General features: G+C 38.6%; 1 protein-coding gene across 4 annotated transcripts in view; it reads right to left on the reverse strand.

Moving 5' to 3' along the window:
• Positions 1-19,860, reverse strand: part of UIMC1 (ubiquitin interaction motif containing 1) — a 94,328-nt gene that overhangs the window by 4,211 nt on the left and 70,257 nt on the right. For all 4 annotated transcript variants that reach the window (XM_064480125.1, XM_031437854.2, XM_064480124.1 and 1 more), the window contains one exon: positions 1,685-1,769. In XM_064480125.1, coding sequence (XP_064336195.1) covers positions 1,685-1,769 — 85 coding nt within the window. The remainder of the gene's footprint in view (positions 1-1,684; positions 1,770-19,860) is intronic.

Raw genomic sequence — 19,860 nt, forward strand, 5'->3', positions numbered from 1 at the left:
AATGAACTTGTCTGATTAGTAAAATCAAGTCTGTCTATATGCTGATTTCCTTAATTCTACAATCTTCAACATCAACTAGAAGTTACCAAAACCATGTGGTTCTACCAGAGGCTTCTGCATAACTTAATATACATAGTTATTTTTATATTTTTATAACAGCAGAGTTTGTGGAAAGAGAGGGAATTGTGTCCTTGAGGTAAGGTTTACTGGACATCGTTAAAAATGGAATCATTGGAGACAAAGGAAGAAAATGAACATTTACTAGGTATTTTCTCTGTGGTGAGAACTGGTGTAAGGCCCTTTAAACACAATTTCTCAATTAATTTTGGCCTATTAGGAAGGTATTATTCTCCCCAACGTTTTATAGCTAATAATTGTCAGAAGACAGGTCTGCCTGACTCATAAGATCATTTTAGTTTTAAGAAGTTAAAGAAAACTTTCCAAAGCTTGCTATCGTAGACTTCTTCTGGCCATTGCTATTCAGCTACTACAGCAAGGAAGATTTACATTGTCTCTAACGAGAAGTTTCTTAGGAGGTTTTTAAAATAGGAGAAGTCCGTCTCTCAAGTAAATAATCACTGGAGAGAATACAAGTAAAACTCTGCTTTATGAGAAAAGCTAGATTAGTGTACCTTTCAAGGTTTATCAATTAATGTAAAAAGCATTTATTAACCCCCTACTACATTAGAGACAGAAGCACTGTAAAAGAAGCATGAGTTTCAAAGTCAGGTAGGCTTTGCCAGTTCTGGCCACATGATCTTAACCAGTTACTTAGAATTTCTCTTCAGTTTCTATATCTATTTTTAAAAAAGAAAGAGTAATTACCTTACCAACTATTGTGACAGTTACAAAGTAAATAAAGCACCCAGCACGGTGGCTGGAACATAATATTAGGTGCTCAACAAATAGCTATTACCGGTATTGCTGTTCACACACATTTTATCAGATACTGAGGATATAAAATGAAGGTAAGTATCTGCCTTCAAATAGCTCACAGCCTAGCCAGGGAGACAGAAATGTCAAAAAATGAAAGAAAAAATATTACTGCAATAGTGTGATGAATACAGTCCTAGAAGAATGAGTGCATGACAGGAGAATTTCAAAAGGAATTAAGTGGATCAGCCTCTGCTCAACTGGATTAGGGAAGGCAGCACTAAAATTTAGAGTCAAAGATAAGACCTATGTTTCAAAGACAAACATTTCTGTCTGATTAGAGCAGTGACTAACTGCTCTAATGTACTGCGGTGATGTCCTTACTTTCAGGAAGCAGCATTTATACTTGACCTTCCCAACGGTCCCCACTTTAGAATGCACTTCCTTTGTCAAGCTGCAACCCACAACCCAAGGAAGTCGTCAATATTGCCTAACTTTTTGCAACTCAACCATTACATTGCAAAATAGTTCATTGCTTCCCTAAAGCACCAAACACCAATATGCAAATTCAAAGAAAACAGAAAGCTAAGAGCAATGTGGAAGTGGAATAGGTGGCAGGATCTTTTCAGGGTAACAAAAGAGGGATACAGAGAGCATCTACACTGGAACACAAAAAAGAAATTCGGGCATTAAAGCAACAAAGTGATTGCCAGGCCAAAGAAAGCCAGGATAAGCGAGGAACTGGTCTCTTATTCAGTCTAAGCAATGGTATGTTAAGCAAGAGCTCCATAAACACAGCATACCTACTTACTTGTCAATGTCTAGGGAAGTCTGGGCAGCTGTCCCACTGCTGCTCTTGCTCTTGCTCTTGGCCTCTTTTTGTCTCCGAGTCAACACTTTCAACAAAAAAAGAAGAGAAGAAACAAAACAAAAAAAGAAAAACTGTTAGTGGGCAGTAAACTCTGAATATAAAAGACAGAATGTATAGGAAGAAGAACAGTTTAAAATCCTATTCCACTGGGAGAAGTGCACTGTCCAGAAACCTCTGCCTTTCTAGTTTAGAGAATATTACTTGTATAACATGGACTGAAACTGCCAGCCACAAGATATTCCCATATTTGGTAATGAGATCTATTTTTTTCCCCTCTTTTCCATGAGATCTAAAGATTAGTCCACCCCAAGAAAAGTTTTTGTGTACTACTCCAACTTGCAGCACTCAGGGGAAGGATTTATACTTTCTCAATGAAAACACTCCAACAGGTGCTTTATGGGATATAGCAATGATAGCTCCATCTGAGTGCCCACATCAGCTCCAATCTCACAAAACACTGGAAGCGTTCCATCTACAAGTGAGGAAGCCAGAGCTCAAAACAGTTAACACAACCAGTCTTTTCCACCACACAGCAGGACCATCTCTTTATTCCAGAAGGTATGGACAGCTTTAGCCCAAGTGGCATACAAATACTTTGTCTCACACCAAAAGGTGTCTGTTAATAAAATCATACTCTCTTAAAGAATCTTGGAATATTAATTAACCAACTGTTTTCCAGTCTTCATTCCTTGCCATTAACAAGGAAAACTGTGACCATCTCACGTCAAATCTTGCCTTCTTCTCTCCTGACACTTGAAATCCCCATGACAGAGAATTTAGGAAGGTTATCAGTTCACAAAATAATTTAGGTTATGAAACATTTATCTAGGTCAGGGATCAGCAAAATTTTTCTGTAAAAGACCAGAAAGTAAATATTTTAGGCATGGCAGGCCATATGGTCTCTGTTACAACTTCTCAACTGTGCATTGTAGCAGGAAGGCAGCCACAGATAACATATAAATAACTGAGTGTGGTATGTTACAGTAAAACTTTATTTACAAAAACAGGTGTCTGGTTAAATTTGGCCCTGGCTGGCCAGAGTTTACCTACCCTTCTATTCCAACCTCCTATTCATAAAAATCCCTTCTATAAGCATTCCTGACAAGGGATTTTACAATCTCAACTTGACTATATCCATTCACTGAGGAGAATTCACTTCCTCCCAGGAAAATCCATTCTACTATTACACAACAATCTGGCTCAATCTGCATTTACTGGGGGCTGTATGAATATAAGTTTACCCCTTTTCCCACAAGTAAACTCTATGAATACTTAACAATCTGAATTATAATTTTGGTTTTACTTAACTGCCTGACCTGTTAAAATGTAACCACCTTCAAAATAAGTACTAATAAGATTTGGAATGCAGAACTTTTTGAAGGCCTAGCTCTAATCCTTTTAATGATCCTCTAGAGACTGGTGTTATTATTCTGCCCTATATTAAAAGTATGAAAACAAACTCAAAGGAACTGACTTTGCCAAGCTATCACAACTGGTGAGAAGAACCTAGGATAGACTATAAATCCGTTTGATTCCTTTACCCATGTTTTACCTTCATAGTTAACCTCTTCTACATATACCCCAATTTGTCAGTCTCTCCTTATATGTGTGACACCCCAAAACGGACTCAATATTCCAACAGTCTGACCAGTAAAAAGAACACAAGAACCACAAGCTACCCCATCTGGACTCATGTTCTACTAATTCAGCCAAGGCTGTGTTTATTTTATTGACAATCCTGGTACATTACTGGTTTAAACTGAGCTTAAAGACAATTAAGACCTATACCCTACCCTCCCAAATCATCTTTAAAACTGTTATCAAGAAAGGTCTCCTAATTCTATACTTGGGTATCTAAGCTGTCCCCTCTTTAACAGAACTTTGTATTTATTCCTGTCTGTTGAAATCACCTACAGACTTGATTCTGTCATCTGATGTTATCACCTCTCCCAGCTTTGTGTCGTCTGCATATATGACAAGCATGCTTTCTACATCTTCATCCAAGTCACTGGGGGAAAATAGCTGTAAATGATATGGCCAAGGACATAGAAAACTCTGGCCTGTTACCAGGGAAACCTGTCTTAAATTTCCTTTAAATACTTAAGCAAATATTTATTGAGAATCTTCAATGTGCAAGTAATTTGGGGAGATATAGGAAATTATAAGGCATGGCCTTTGCTCTTAAGGAGTTTACAACTTACTATGAAAGACAGCACATAAACTCAATTAACTATAATACAAGGTGTAAAGAGATATGTGTAAAAAAACATGATCACACACAGAAGCAACTATGAACAGTATTTCTGTCTCTGAGAAGGATGAAAGGAACACCTGAGGACTGAAATAGGAGGGAGGCATATTTTTCACTATATAGTTTTCTGTACTGTTGAATTAAAAATTAAAAGGGCTAAGTATTTACCCAAAGAAAATGAAAACACTAATTCTAAAATACGTACCCCTATGTTCACTACAGGATTGTTTACAATAGCTAAGATATGGAAGTAACATAAGTGCCTATGAATAGATGAACGGATAAAGATGTGAGGTACACAGACACACAGAATATTACTCAGCTATTAAAAAAAAAAGAAAGAAACCTTGTCATCTATGACAACATGGAATAGACCTAGAGGGTATTATGCTATGTGAAATAAGTCAGACAGAGAAAGACAAATACTATATGATTTCACTTATATGTGGAATCTAGAAAATAAATGAACAAATGTAACAAAATCGAAACAGAGGCACAGATACAGGTGGTTGTGGGAGAGAGGAGGGTGGAGGGAGGAGAGAAATAGGTGAGGGAGATTAAGAAGTACAAACTTCTAATTACAAAATAAATGAGTCACAGGTACGAAAAAAAAAATTCAAAGGGAGAAGAAGAGACTAGGTTATAGCGAGGTCTTAGGCGCACAGCAGCTTAGAGAAGATGATCTATTTCTAAGGTTTCTTCCAACCCAGAGATTTTATAAGTAAAAATAAAGTACTGCAGGAGAAAAAAACCCTGGACACAGAAGTATAATCACCTTCAAAATCCACCTCCTATTCTATCAGCCAGCCCACATTTTTTTCTCCATCTTATATACAAGGACTTCATGAGAGATTTTATCAAGTGCCTTGCAGAAATCAATTCTTAAAAGGTTGGCATCTCAGATTACAGAAAACTTTAAGGGTTGTTTCCCCCTTCTTCTCTTTCTATTTGCACCCCCATCTTGAGTACCAAGTATTTTTCCAAAAGAAATACTTGGAAACCACTCTGAAGACAGGGCTGGAAAAAGAATTAATCACTTCTAGCACTTTATATATATATATCTCTACTGCACCTAGCACATTTCGGGTATTTGTTTATATGTCAGTCTCCTTTCTACATCATACCACTCTCAGAATCCAGAGATTCCGGGTTTTGTTTTGATCTCTTCACCATCCCTAGCAGAGTCTAGCAACACAATAGACACTAATAAATATTTGCCAATTAAATCATAGCAATGGATTCAAGGGAAAAGGGGGCTCTTGTTTTATGAAGACCTTCTCTGTGCCAGGGACTTAATAAACATAATTTCTACTTCTTACAACAATCCTGCAAGGCATGTATCACTATCGGTATTTTATAGATGATGCAATAAACTGATCAAGATCACAAAGCTAAAACAACAACAAAGAAATATGGCACCAGGAATGCAACATGAGCTTGACTTTAAAGAAGCATATATTCTTCTACAAGAGCAAGCTACCTCTCCTGGGAAATAGGAGGGTTAAAGGATGGGAAGAGAAAAAGTGGTTAAGTGGGCAGGTGGAAAAAAGACTTGGTAGATGACTAAGAACTATATGCTAATTCTATTATTAAACATTATGATCAGAGCACACTGGACTGGGTCTTGCAGCTGCATTTTCCCTTTGAAAACTACTGCCCCTCCAAAGGAGCAGAAAGGTGTAAGTTGCTCTAAAGGAACCTCCTACTCTGGTTTACGAGTACTGAGAGAACCATTTCAACTAGCTGCAGGCAGAGAATTCAGTATGAAACTTGAGTCCAAAAACTTAGCTGCTGGTGACAACAGCCAAAGATTTCAAAAGGAAATAATGGAGTCTGAGGACAACTACCAGGGCAATGTAAGCAAAACAGAGAGGAGGGACATCACTGAAAGCTGAGAGAGCCACCTATAAACCTATGACCATTAACTTAGGCCTTTAGATACCACTGGATGGAAAATACCCTCTGGAACCGTGCTTGGGACTTGGCTTGACACTGTTAAGATACAAAGAAGCAGTGGCACACAGCAGAATAAAGTGCACCAACTTTAGAGTCAGAAGAAATGGTCTCCAAGCTGGGACTCTACTAGCTGTGTTGCCTTTGGCAAATTACTTAAGTTCTCTGAGTATCAGCTGACTTACTCACAAAATGAGATGATAACATCTACCCTCATGGGTTTTGGTAAGGATCACATCTTGTAATTCAAATAAGTTGTATGAGTGTTCAGCCCACAGAAAGAACTCAGAAAACGTTAGTTGTTTATTATTGCATAATTCTCATTATTAGTGTTCCATATTTATTTCTTAGACTTATCCAAAGATTTAAGCCCATCCTTAGAACCAATACTTACCAGTCTGTCTATAATTTGGGTGAGGTCTTAGTCTTAAATGGTTGCCATTCTGATTTGTACAAACAGAATGGACAAACAACTAAAACATTACAGAACAATTTCCAATACTATGTAAACATCAGCACATTTGTTTAAACCTAAAATGAATAAGCAATCAAAAACTAAAACATATAGCCTTGAACTGTAAATAGTAAAGACAATGGCTCCTTGAGGAAAGTGAAACTTATATGTACAAAAAAGAGAGATTTGGCAAAATGACAGTGGATAGTCTGTTTGTCTTCCTCAACTTCAAAACCACCTCAGCAGGAAATAACTGAGTTGTTTATGTTCCTGCTAAGGCTGCCCACACTCCAGCCTACCATTTTCTCACTGGGACCTAAGAGGAAAAAGGGAAGGCCTGCTCCACTTGCATGTTGCCTGCCTCAATGCTGCAGCCTTCCCCTACAGACTAGTCCCAACAAAAAGGCTATCAGTAGAACTAACCATTATCTACCATTTTAAGACATGTAGTTATTTAAATTTAAATCTTAATGAGAATTAAATATAATTTAAAATTCAGCTCCTCAGTCCCATGAGCCACATTTCAAGTGCTCAACAGCCACATGTGATTAGTGGCTACCATGTTTGATCCTACCGATACAGAACATTTCTGTCATTTCAGACAGTTCCACTGACTAGCACTGCTCCTTTAAGAGATAACCAGGAGTAATCCTGTTTTGCCTTAAATCTGTTTACCTTGGATACCCCAAGAAAGTCAAGCTTCCCATAGCATCTCTCATTACCTAGATTCTCATCCCCACATGACTCTAATCTCTCTTCTGGGGAGACTTTTCTAATATGATTCAGTCTCCCACTCCTGCTCTCAAAATGACTCTGCCCTCTGGAATTTGGGTCAGTGATCAAAAAAAATCCCCAATATTCTCAGCCTCCTCTGTATGAGTGTCCCCTTCATCTTCTTACCATAACTGAAAGATGGCTGTCCTCTGAGGGTACTTCTTCTCTTTGTACCTTCTCAAGTACTGGCTGTTTCGTCTTCCTTACAAACACAGTACCACTGACCAGGAAGTGGGATAAATATCCTCTCACACCAAATTGCTGCTTCCAGACTACTGGAAAAACCTAGTATGAAGCACGAACCATTCTGCTACCCCTGCTACTCTATCCTAAAGTAGTCATCTACGATCCTCCTGGTCACCCACCCCACCCACCTTCCTAGCCATTCACTGAAAATTTTAACATGTCATTTACTGTCTTCCTTTTCACCACTTCTGCCATCAGTCTTGGTGATTTTAATATTTATGTATTAGTCTGAAGAATATGAAGCTGCAGTTTTTGTAGCTCAACCTAAGGTATGACTCACTCAGTATCTGTCCTCTCACTTCCTTGACATTTTGGCTATCAACTCCCATGGATCATACCATCTCAGCCTTTCTCAAGCAGGGTTCTGAGAGAGAAGTCAGCCTAATACCATCGTATATAATACATTAACCTCTGTCCTCTGCATCTAGAACAGTACCGGTTATGTACCATCCTGGGGACAAGTAAGGAAAACAGTTGATTCCGTTTCTGTGCTCTGTGGTTCCAGTGACGAACCCTGATTGAGCCTGTCAATAATAATCATGCCACTTCCAAGATCACCACCTCTCTTTTCCAACTCACTCCCTCTAATTCCCTCACTCTAATAATCCTCCAGCCCCACTAGGACGCCAAATTCCAGTCTATCACCGTTTCGTTGTTCGTCACCCTATCACGTCCTCATTTTCCTTCTTACCTAACTTGGATTTCTCGGTTATCATACTAACAATTCCCTTGAATATCCTCTCAATTTATTCTAATTTCTGTTGTACTCCCGGCAAAACCCAATTTTGGTTAAATCCAGTTCTCCACCTATTATGTTCCCCTACCTGTGCAACACAATGGTGCTGACTGTGCTCACGTTAATATTTAAGACCACAAGCCTCAAGTGCCCCCTTGCTAGGCTGACAGTGATTGCCTAGCAGTCCTAATGTTTCCACAGTCAGTTTATTCTGCTGAGACTACTTCACATCTCTGCTTTCCTCAGACTTTCAATATCCATCCTGCCTCTGCTGTCACCATTCTTTTTTGTTCCAATATAGTAACTTTATTGAGATAAAGTTACATATTATAAAATTCACTAAAGTATATAGTTCATGGTTCTTAGTATATTCAGAGTTGTGCAACTATCACCAGTGTCAATTTCATAACATTAATTTCCATTAACTAAAAAAGAAACCAGTTCCCATTAACAGTCATTCTCCTTTTCCCTCCAAACTCCCAGACCTAGGCAACCACTAATCTTTCCTTTTCTATGAATTTGCTTATTCTGGGCATGTCTTATAAATGGAATCACATAATACATAGGCTTTTGTGACTGACTTCTTTCATTTAACCTGTATTTTCAAGGTTCATCCATACTGTAGCATGTAACAGAACTTCATTTCCTTTTTTTCCCAGAACAGCTGCACCATTTTACATTCCCACCAACAATGTACTAGGGTTCCAACTTCTCCACATTTTTACCAACACTTGTTATTTTCACTTTTTTTTTCAATAGCCATTCTAGTAGGTATGAAGTGGTATCTTGTGGTTTTGACTTGCATTTCCATAATGACTAATTATGTTGATCATCTTTGTATGTGCTTGCTGGCCATTTGTATATATTCTTTGGGAAAATGTCTATGTAAACCTTGTTTTAATTGGGTTCTTTTTAAAAAAAATTTTTTAAATTGTACAGTTAGTTACAATGTGTCAATTTCTGGTGTACAGCACAATGCCCCAGCCATGCATACACACACACATATTCATTTTCATATTTTTCCTCATTATAGGTTATTACAAGCTATTGAATATAGTTCCCAGTGCTACATAGAAGAAACTTTTTTTAATCTATTTTTATATATGGTGGTTTAATTGGGTTCTTTTTTGTTGTTGAGTGGTAAGAGTTCTTTATAGATTCTGTAATCTAGACCCTTATCAGATATGTAATTTATAATTATTTTATCCCACTCTGTAGGTTTTCTTTTCACTTTCTGGATAGTGTTCTTTGATGCACAATAGTTTAAATTTTGATTAAGTCCAATTATCTATTTTTTTCTTTTGTTGTTTGTGCTTTTGGTGTCATATCTAAGAATCCATTGCCAAATTTAAGGTCATAAACACTTACTCCTAAGAGATTTTTATAGTTTCAACACTTACATTTAGGTCTTCAATCCATTTTTTTAAATATGGTGTGAGGTAGGGGTTCAACTTCTTTTGCATGTGGATATTAATTTGTCCCAGCACCATTTCTTGAAAAGATATTTTTCCTCCCCACTGAATTGTCCTATGGCCTTGTCAAAAATGGACAGCCCATAAATGTATGGTTTTAATTCTGGACTCTCAATTCTATTCCAGAGACAGATAGATAAATAGATTGACTTATCTATTCTTAGGCCAGTCTTGATTTGTAAGTTGTAAAATCCAAAACTGTGAACCCTCAACTATGTTCTTTTTTAAGGCTATTTTGGCTATTTTGGATCCCCTGTATTTCCCAACCTCAAAAAATGGAGTCACAATCAACCTAGTTGCTTGGAGCAAAACCTTGGTGTCACCTCTGAGTTTACACTTTCTCTCATACTCCAACAAATCCTGTAGGTTCAACCTTCAAAATACACCCCAAATTTGACAACTTCTTCACCTTGCATATATCACTGTGATCCAAGTAAACATTAGACCTTGCCTGGAACACTGCAATAGCCTCCTGTTTGGTCTGTTTTGCTTCTACTTTCGTTCCTGTCCCTCTTACGGACTGTTTTCCACATAGTAGCCAGAGTTAGATTACATCACTCCCTTGCTCTCAATCCTTCTATGGCTTTTCATCATATTCAGAAAAAAGTGCAAAAACCCCATGGCTTCTCTCTCCTCTTTCCCCTGTGGCTCATCCCACACTTCAGTCACTGTGACTTCCTTACTGCTCTAACAAACATGCCAAACACACTCTTGCTTTAGAGTCTTATATACTTAATCCCTTTATGTAGAATGACTCTATTCAAATAACACCTTAAGAAGCCTTCCTTGATCTTTTTATTTAAGAGCCCTGCCCCTCCATGCCCTGGTCATTCTCTTTCCTCTTTTCTCATTTTATGTTTCTTAAATTTTATTTATCATCTGTTTCCCCCATGAGAATGTAAGCTTCGTGAGACCACGGATTTCTTTTGTTCAGTGCTGTATCCTTACCTTGCATAACAGTATCTGGGTCACAGTAGGTGCTAAATAAGTATCGACTGGGGGCCATCAGTAAAGGAGCCTAAATAACAACATGATAAACAACACAGTCTTCTGAATTACTCAGGGACTCTCTAAAGTTGAGCATCCTACAGTAGGCTTAGTCAGAAACCTAAGTGAGAGATGTCTTGGATCATCTTGACCCTCAGTCACAAAGTTTGACTGATTCTCTCAAGAAAAGATTCTAAAATCTGTCCACTCTCATGACACTGCTTCATTAGTTGTCTTGTTGTTTCTAATTTCAATCTCTCTAGTCAATTTTCCATACTGCTCCAAGAATAACTCAGGCCCAGCATTACCAGTTGGCAGTACCTAGGAAGCCTTCTCTGACCCAAGAAGGCAACAATCTCTACACGTGAACAGGACCCTATGTTCATATCTATCACAGCATTTCTCACACAACATTCTAATCATTGCTTTACCTATTTACTTCCCCCAGCAGACTACCTCTTAATCACATCAGTATTCTACATTCCTGGCATAAAATTGACGCTCAATATACATGTATATTTAATGGGTGGAGAGAAGCAAGATGCCGTAGTAGAAGGACGCTTGTAGCTCACCGTCTCCCACAAATACACCAAAACTCACATCTACGGACCCACTAAGACAACCAGAGCACCTGCGGAACTCCGACAGAACATTGCCCTCTTCGAAAGACAAAGATGCCAAAAATCTGGTAGGAAAAAAGGAAAAAAGAAAGAAGAAAAAGCAAAACAGTGCACGACTGATCCCACGGGGAGGGAGTGGCTAAAGAGGACAAGCGCTCATTCTCTGGGTCTCCCCTCTCCAACGGAGAGGCCAGTGGGACGGAAGGGGAAACTCCGAGGCTCAAATCTGCCCCGAGCACCCCTTGACCGACAGAACTGAGTTAAATGGGCACAAAGGGTCCCCGCAACACCCAGCCTGAGACGCGAGCCGGCAGCTGGGGCTGGGGCAGGCAGCCCGAGCCGGGCAGAGGACTGGGGCGGCTGCACTAAGGCAGCCCCGGGGGGACTGCAGGGTGCTGTGTGCCGTGGCTGGGAGGGGATACGGAGCAGAACCACCTCGGTCCCCCATAAATTGCAAAAAAAAAAAGCAAAGCAACATGGCTGGTGTGCCCTGGGGGGAGGGGCGCCATAGCCTTTGTCTCCTCAGACCTGCGCCACCATTACTAGCACTTCTCGCAAGAAGAGATGAGGGACTCAGCCACAGCCGCCATCTCCTCCTGTGCACAGCGCCCAAGCGGGGGTGGGGCCAAGACCTGAATCGGCACCCAGGGGCTCCGCAACCTCCTAGACATGACTGAGACTTGTTTACAGCTGGAGGCAGATAAGATCTTCCTGCCCTGGCCCCTCAGAGAACTTGCACAGCCAAGATAAACAAGGAGCTGAGATTTGGCACGGAGCAGAGGCAGGGCCGTTCAGTGGTCTTCCCTGAACCCACCTTCGGGTGGAGTGGGCAGCTGCACAGAGCAGCGGAGCAACCGGCGCTGGGAAAGGGCGGGCGGCAACCCGCTTTCCTGGCAGGAACGCAGCACCTGACCCAGTGTTGGGAGGGGGCGCGATCTGCTAGCCGACAGCCACTAGGAGCAGCACAGAAGAGGGCGCCAACAGAGGGCCTCTGGAAACAGCAAGCTGAGTTTGCAAAACAGGGCGAAGACACAAAGACCTCTCAATAAAATCATTAAGAGCACAGCGTCTCCAGAACTAGATAACTGATACTCCTTAAGCCCCAGTGCCAGAGAGATACGAGCACTATGAAGAAGCAGAGGAACCACTCCCAATTAAAAGATCAAGAGAAATCCCCTGAAAGCACGATCAAAGAAATAGACATTGATGGCCTACTAGATCAAGATTTCAAAAAAGGAGTGAGCAAAGTACTGAAGGAACTAAAAGAAATAGGGTTTAGAGATATAAAATGTCAAAAATGAAATAGAAGCTATAAAGAAGAACCAAGTAGAATTAGTAAACTCATTTGCTGACATGAGATCTGATCTAAAGGCTGTACAAAGCAGGCTAGATAATGCAGAGGAACAAGTAAGTGACCTAGAAGACAGGACAACAGAAAGCACCCAACCAGAACAGATGAAAAAAAAAAAAAAAAAAACAAATAAAAAACAATGAAAACAATATGGGACCTATGAGATAATATAAAGCGTGCCAATCTACACATAATAGGGGTTCCAGAAGGGGAAGAAAGAACAAAGGGAACTGAAAAGGTCTTTGAAGAAATCATGACTGAAAACTTCCCAAACCTAAAGAAATCAGATATCCAAGTACAGGAGGCTCAGAGGGTCCCAAACAGGAAGAACCCAAACAGACCCACACCAAGACATATTATAATCAAGATGGCCAGAGCCAAGGATAAAGAAATGATCCTAAAGGCAGCAAGAGAAAAACAAAGAGTGAGTTACAAGGGAACCCCCATAAGGCTCTCAACTGATTTCTCTACACAAACACTACAGGCCAGAAGGGAGTGGCAAGATATATTCAAAGTCCTGAATGAAAAAAAGATGCAGCCTAGGATACTCTATCCAGCAAGGCTATCCTTTAGAATAGAAGGAGAGATAAAGAACTTCACAGGCAAGCAAAAACTAAAAGAGTTTAGCAACGCTAAACCCATGCTAAAAGAAATATTGACAGGTCTACTATAAATAGAAAAGAAGGATGCTACAAAAATGAGAAACTCATAACTGGAAAGGAGATAACTGCCATGAATTACAAAAAGAATAAACACAAAATTGTAAAAGAAGACATCTAAATCATTAAGAGTGGGAGAGGGAAGCAAGGAAAGCCATTGTGGAAAACAGTATGGAGACTCCTCAAAAGACTAGGAATAGACTTACCATATGACCCAGGAATCCCGCTCCTGGGCATATATCCAGAAGGGACCCTACTTCAAAATGACACCTGCACCCCAATGTTCATAGCAGCACTATTTACAATAGCCAAGACATGGAAACAGCTTAAATGTCCATCAACAGATGACTGAGTAAAGAAGACATGGTATATTTATACAATGGAATACTACTCAGCCCTAAAAACTGACAATATACCGCCATTAGCAGCAACATGGATGTTCCTGGAGAATGTCATTCTAAGTGAAGTAAGCCAGAAAGAGAAAGAAAAATACCATATGAGATCACTCATATGAGGAATCCAAAAACAAAACAAAACATAAATACAAAACAGAAACAGACTCACAGACATAGAATACAAACTTGTGGTTGCCACGGGGGCGGTGGGTGGGAAGGGACAGACTGGGATTTTAAAATGCAGAATAGATAAACAAGATTATACTGTATAGCACAGGGAAATATAAACAAGATCTTGTGGTAGCTCATAGTGAAAAAAGAAAATGTGACTGAATATATATATGTTCATATATAACTGAAAAATTGTGCTCTACACTAGAATTTGACATAACATTGTAAAATGACTATTACTTAATAAAAGTTTAAAAATATATATATTTAATGAATCAATTTGGCAAGGTAATTTCTTATTCACAAGTTTGGTGGAGTGTTTTCTTGGCTTTAAGAACAACAAAAAAGAATATTTTTATGATGAAAATGTCTCTAGAGCTTGATTTGAAATAACTCTTGAAATAAAAAGATCCTCTCTGCCTCATTCTATTCAATAAATAAATTCTTGTTCTCTCAGGTACAAGACTTGATAATGTTATTCTACTAGTGATAGCTTCTAACTAAAAAATCCTAATAGATTATGCTGATACTTCCTAAGTATAAACAACCCTAAAAAGGCAGGCATCACTGGGTCCAATTTACAGATGAACAAATAAAGGCTCAGAGTCCTCAATCCTGTAAATACCTGGAATAAGATATGATTCCAAATCTGTCAGACTCCAAAGCCAGCACCATAATACCAAACTGCCCTCTTTGTCGTAGAGAAGCCACAGAAGCCCCCTGTCCCTACCCTACTCAAGTTGTAGTAATTTCCTTTCAAGTTTACAGAGGTAAGTTTGCTTTCTCAAGAAGGTACACTTGCATGTTGAGCTCCTGACCTTAGTATTCAGTGCTGCTGTAGTTAACCCCTGCATCTGAAGTGACAGCATGGCTTCCTCAACACTTTTCCAGACAAAGACAAAAGTACTCATATAAAAATATTCTTGGCAGTGCCTCCACCACCTTGAGACTTAAAGCAAAGAATCAATACTGAGAAAAATCTTTAAATTAACAATCCTTACTTAGGATACAGAAATAAAGGGCCTACAACCATTATATTTTTATGTACAAAACTCCTCAATCTATGAAGTAATGAATAATTTAGAGGTCTTAAGGAAACAGTCACTTGTCTAGTTCTTACTAGTTCTTGTGTATAATATTTATAGCACAATCTTTTTCTTTAAAAGCTAGAATTTTTATTTAAGCAGTTTGAAATTTTATGTCTAGAATTTTTAAATAATTAATATTTTCTGACCCATGAATTAAATTTTGGGAATCTACTCTGAGGAAATCACCTGAATTTAGACACGATTATAAGACAAAGATATTTTATCAAAGCATTATTTTAACAACGAAAAAAGTTAAACAACCCAGTGTTCAAATACAGGATGAAATACTATGCAGGGATTCAAAATTAAGACTGAAAGGAAATAAACTAAAATATTAACCGTCATTCTGGGGGGAAACTGGATCTGGGGGTGATTATTTGGGGATTATTATTTTTCTGTTAACAATTTTGTTTCAATGAGTATATACCACTTTTATAATTTAAAAATTGTTTAAATATCAAGAGACACCCTCAATGAAATAACAGATCTGAGCAATCATCATCAATGACCATTAGCTGAAAGTTGGGCTCTCTAAATGGATGGATTAGGCTGATCCCACTTATCAATCTTAACATCACAAAAGAAAGATAACCAGACAGTATGTGTCTCACAGTCTGATGTAATATGAAGCATATAATACCACCCATGAAGTATTCTTGTAAAAAAAAAAAATCTAAGCTGAATCTAATCAAGCCTCAAATAAAACTAGAAGTTTCCAGAAATTATAGTCCAGAACAGAACATGTTAAAGATCTCCACAGCTACCACCAGAAGTAATTCTGATAGTTCATCTGATATTTTGACTTCACACATGTTTTCACACAGATGACTTATGTCACATCAACTCTGTTCACCAGGAAACAGTCTGGATCGATCAAACTGTTTCTCTTAGGTAATTGAAAATCTGACAAGATCAATTCTGATGAGATCAGACTTCATGTACACATTCAGGGGTGAAAGATTCTAATACTCTGCCTTCCTAAAACTGACTGAGGCTTCTATGGTCTCCTCATACTTTCCCTTGTGTTCGTCCCCACCTCTACACATGGGAAAGGAGATAAAATACAGCAATGAAAAATGCTAGCTCTGGAGTCAGGCAGACTTGGGCTTGGGCCCTGGCTCTGCTGCTTATTAACTATCTGATGTTGGACAAGTACTAAACGTCTCAGATACCAGATTCCTCATGGGTAAAATGGAGATAACAATAACACTTATCCTCTAAGATAATTATAGTCCTGGCTGTGGCTCTGTAATAGTTATAATGAAAATGACTGATCTAACATTAATTCGTTGAACTTTCTTCTTTCTTAAAATGCTCTAGATGCCTGAATTAAAACGTGTGACTAGATCATGAGGTGAGAGAACTTCTCTAAAGTGGTTTTTAGCTGTTAATATTCCTTCAACACATAATGCTATGGGTATTAACTCAGGTGTTAATAAGAGCTATTTTATTTTTCAAGGAAGGAATAAGCACATATAGTAGGGAAAAAACCGCTATAAGAAATCCCGAGGCCTGGCCCTTTAGCGGCAAGGCACAATGAGTAGGGGTAACTGAAACAAAGACAAAGTCAAGGTCAAGAGGAACAAAATAAGAAGAGTGAAGACACTGAGAACTTAAGAAGACATGGATTGCAGTCAGACTGCCATTTCACATGCCACATCATACAGTGGCCTTACTAATGCATCATAGTGGAGTTGATATAATTAAATGTTCCACAGAAAGGTTGAACAAAAATTATCAGAAGACAACTGAGATGATGGGAGGTAGAGGGGAGGGGAGAGGACCATATAATTCTGCCACATTATTAATACAAGGAGAGAGAGTTACATGCAGTAGGACATAACAAGTCTGGAGTGGAGGTACTTGGTCTAAGTTCATCCACAGCGGCTAAGAGTTATGATGTACTTCTTTGTCAGTAGGCACTCAAAATACGATGGTGGCCTCTACAGAAACACCAAACAGTTTTGGGGTCAAGCCTATTAAAGAAGAACCTACTTTAGATATTTCACTTTGGGCATCTAGCTCCTGCTGACTACTGTGTCAGGCAACCACCTCCTCCTACCTCTTAGCTTCCTCCTCCCATTATCAACAGCAATGAATTCTTTACCCTTTCTCCGTGCTGCCCACCCTTCCTCCTCCCCTCTCCAATTCTGCGTGGATTCCAGTACTCATTTCCCCATATCAGCGCCACTTCTTTTCACACTGATTAGATCCTTCTGCAGGATCAGCACTGCTTCTGCTTTAAGAAATAAAAGCTTTGACAGTGTTTAAACACAACAAGGAGGTTGCCATGCCAGGCTACATACATTTGGAAACTTGGTGAGAACTCATGGATGGGTAGAAAAAAACTGGAAAGCACCTTTGAAGCAAAGGGCAAATCATTTATAAAGAATTTATACGAACTGATACGAAAAAAACAAAGAACCCAAGAGATACTTGGGCAAGTTCAGAAATGAAGCAATTCTTCAAAGAAGAAATACAAACTGGATTTTTTTTAAAAAAAAAGAAAAAAATTCAACTTTACTAATCAAAGAAATATAAAATATAATGAAAAGTTACCGATTATCTATCAAATATGCCATGATTTAAAAATATATATTCGTCAGTATTTGTAATGGTATGATGAAAGGAACACTTTCATATGCTACTAGTGAAATTTTAAATGAGTATAACTTTTTCAGAAAGCAATCTTAAAACTGTATACATATAATCCAGCAATACCACTTTTTGTAATCCAGTTTAAAGGAAAAATGAGAGATTCAGACAATTTATACAAGTCTTGTTGCTATTTTAGATGCATGTCTTCAACAGAGGGGGGAAAAGGGTAAAAAACCCATACCTGATACTAGAGGAACACTTAAGGATCTGTCCTTTTTCTCACCAATCAGAAATAATCCTGTACTCAATCAAATTAAGAGTAAAATATCTAAAACAAATAAAAACATAAACAACAAGGAAAAAAATCCCTTCTACCTCTGTGAGTGCTTACTGCCTCTCTATTTTAGCACTTCAAACTGATCCGAATCATCCTTAGTCATGCCCAAGTCTGTTTGCCTTGCTGGACTGTAAATTCCCTTAATATAAATGTGAGGTCCCATTCAGCTCTGTATCACTGCCTTATCACCTTGTGAGTACCCCTAGAACCTAACACAATACTTCACTAGTAGCAGGACATGAAAATTTTTAAGTTGAATTATTGTACAAAGCAAATTAATCAATGACTTCAGAGACAATATAACCTTATACACATAATGACATATAAACACACATAAAGGACATGAACAAATGCTAAATTTATAACTGACCTAATTCTACCACAATTTGGAATAAATTCAATTCCATGAGATTACAGGAATGAGTTATTAGATTACAGTAGTCACAATCTGCAGTCATCCCCTTTAAGCCTTTCTCCTGCCTGCCTGGAACACAGATTTGAGGTCTAGAGATATAACAGCCATCTTGAAACCATAAGTAAAGAAGCTACAAGTCAAGAACTGTAGAGCCAAAAGAGAAAAGCTTTTGTTACGTGAGAAAAAGAACCCTACATGTTAAACCCATTATTAACGGTGTTCTCTTTTATTGTGATTGACAGAATTTTCTTACAGATACTAAATAGGGTTTTCCATTACTTGTTCTGTATTAATAAATGATATGTATCCACCCGCTTGGCTAAAGCAGGGGTGGACACGAATAAAACCAATCAGAATCTTTCACTAGACTAACTTATGGTCTCAGGAGAAAGAATTCCTTCTTTCCATTAAAGGCTAAAAATCTATGGCTACTGGCAGACATTTTGCTTGCCCCTTAAAAAAAGCACATCTGTTGAATAGAGACAAGTAGACTCAAAAGATGGAGAGAGACATCATCTGAGCTCCAAGATCTGGCTCTGCCTGAAGCGTATCCCAGGCTTCCCAATTTTTGTGCCAACTAACTTCTCTTTTTTGCTTAAGAGTACTTGAATTATATTTTGACACTTGCACTCCAAACAGTCCTATATACTACACTGGGGTAAACACATAAGCAATTCTTTCACAGGCTGAAAAAAACTTTGCCCTATATTAACCCATATAACTCATTATGTTTGTCATTCTCCAACTGCCTACTATTTACTTTCATTAACGCCCATACTATAACCACACTGAATCTCATGCTGTTTCTTGTATACCCCTCATGTTTTTCTATTTATGTGATTTTTGCCGACTGTTCTTTTACATTAGTGCCATTCCCTCTAAATCTCTAATCACATTTCCTCTGAAACACCACAGGATTTTCTTTATGCCCCTTAGTAGTTCTGACTTGTATTACAGTTATTCACGTGTATGTCTTATCTACCCAACTGCACTGTAATCTCACTTTGTTTGGATTTGTGTATCTCCCCACAGGTCAGTCTGTGGCCATAATCCATGTTATTTCTACTAAGCCTATGCTACTTTGCCAATTGTTAACACCTCAGTAGTTAGGTGTCAGTAGTGATATACTCAATCTAATCCTCCTGGGTACCACACAAAAGCCACATTAATACAAGTGAGAAGACTGAATGGGGTATAAATTATATTCAGGTAGGCAAAAACAGATACATGAAACAGGAAAAAAGTCAACTCTGTCTAATTTAAGAAACGTTTCACTTAGAGATGTTCAGGTCTTGGGATTTTTGGCTGACTCACCCAAGTCAAGCCTATTTTTCTAGGTCTCAGTCCTTCTCTGACAGCTCTCAGGCAAATCTCTATCAAGAACTCTTACCTCCACCCACCCACTTACCCACCATTATTTTTTCAGGAAACATCCATGGAGAGAAAATCCACTCCTGGCAGAATCCACACCCCTGTATCTAGGCCCAAAGTGTATACAGTTAATGCCTTCAGCTTTCGTACCTCTGCTATGATCTACTTCTCACTAACTTTTTCTTAGCACTTTGACTCTCATGCCTTTTCGTGCCTTCCATCTTTCCCTTAGCTCTAC

The sequence above is a fragment of the Camelus dromedarius genome, chromosome 27 (genome assembly GCF_036321535.1).
Source record: "Camelus dromedarius isolate mCamDro1 chromosome 27, mCamDro1.pat, whole genome shotgun sequence".
In the NCBI taxonomy this organism is placed as follows: Eukaryota; Metazoa; Chordata; class Mammalia; order Artiodactyla; family Camelidae; genus Camelus; species Camelus dromedarius.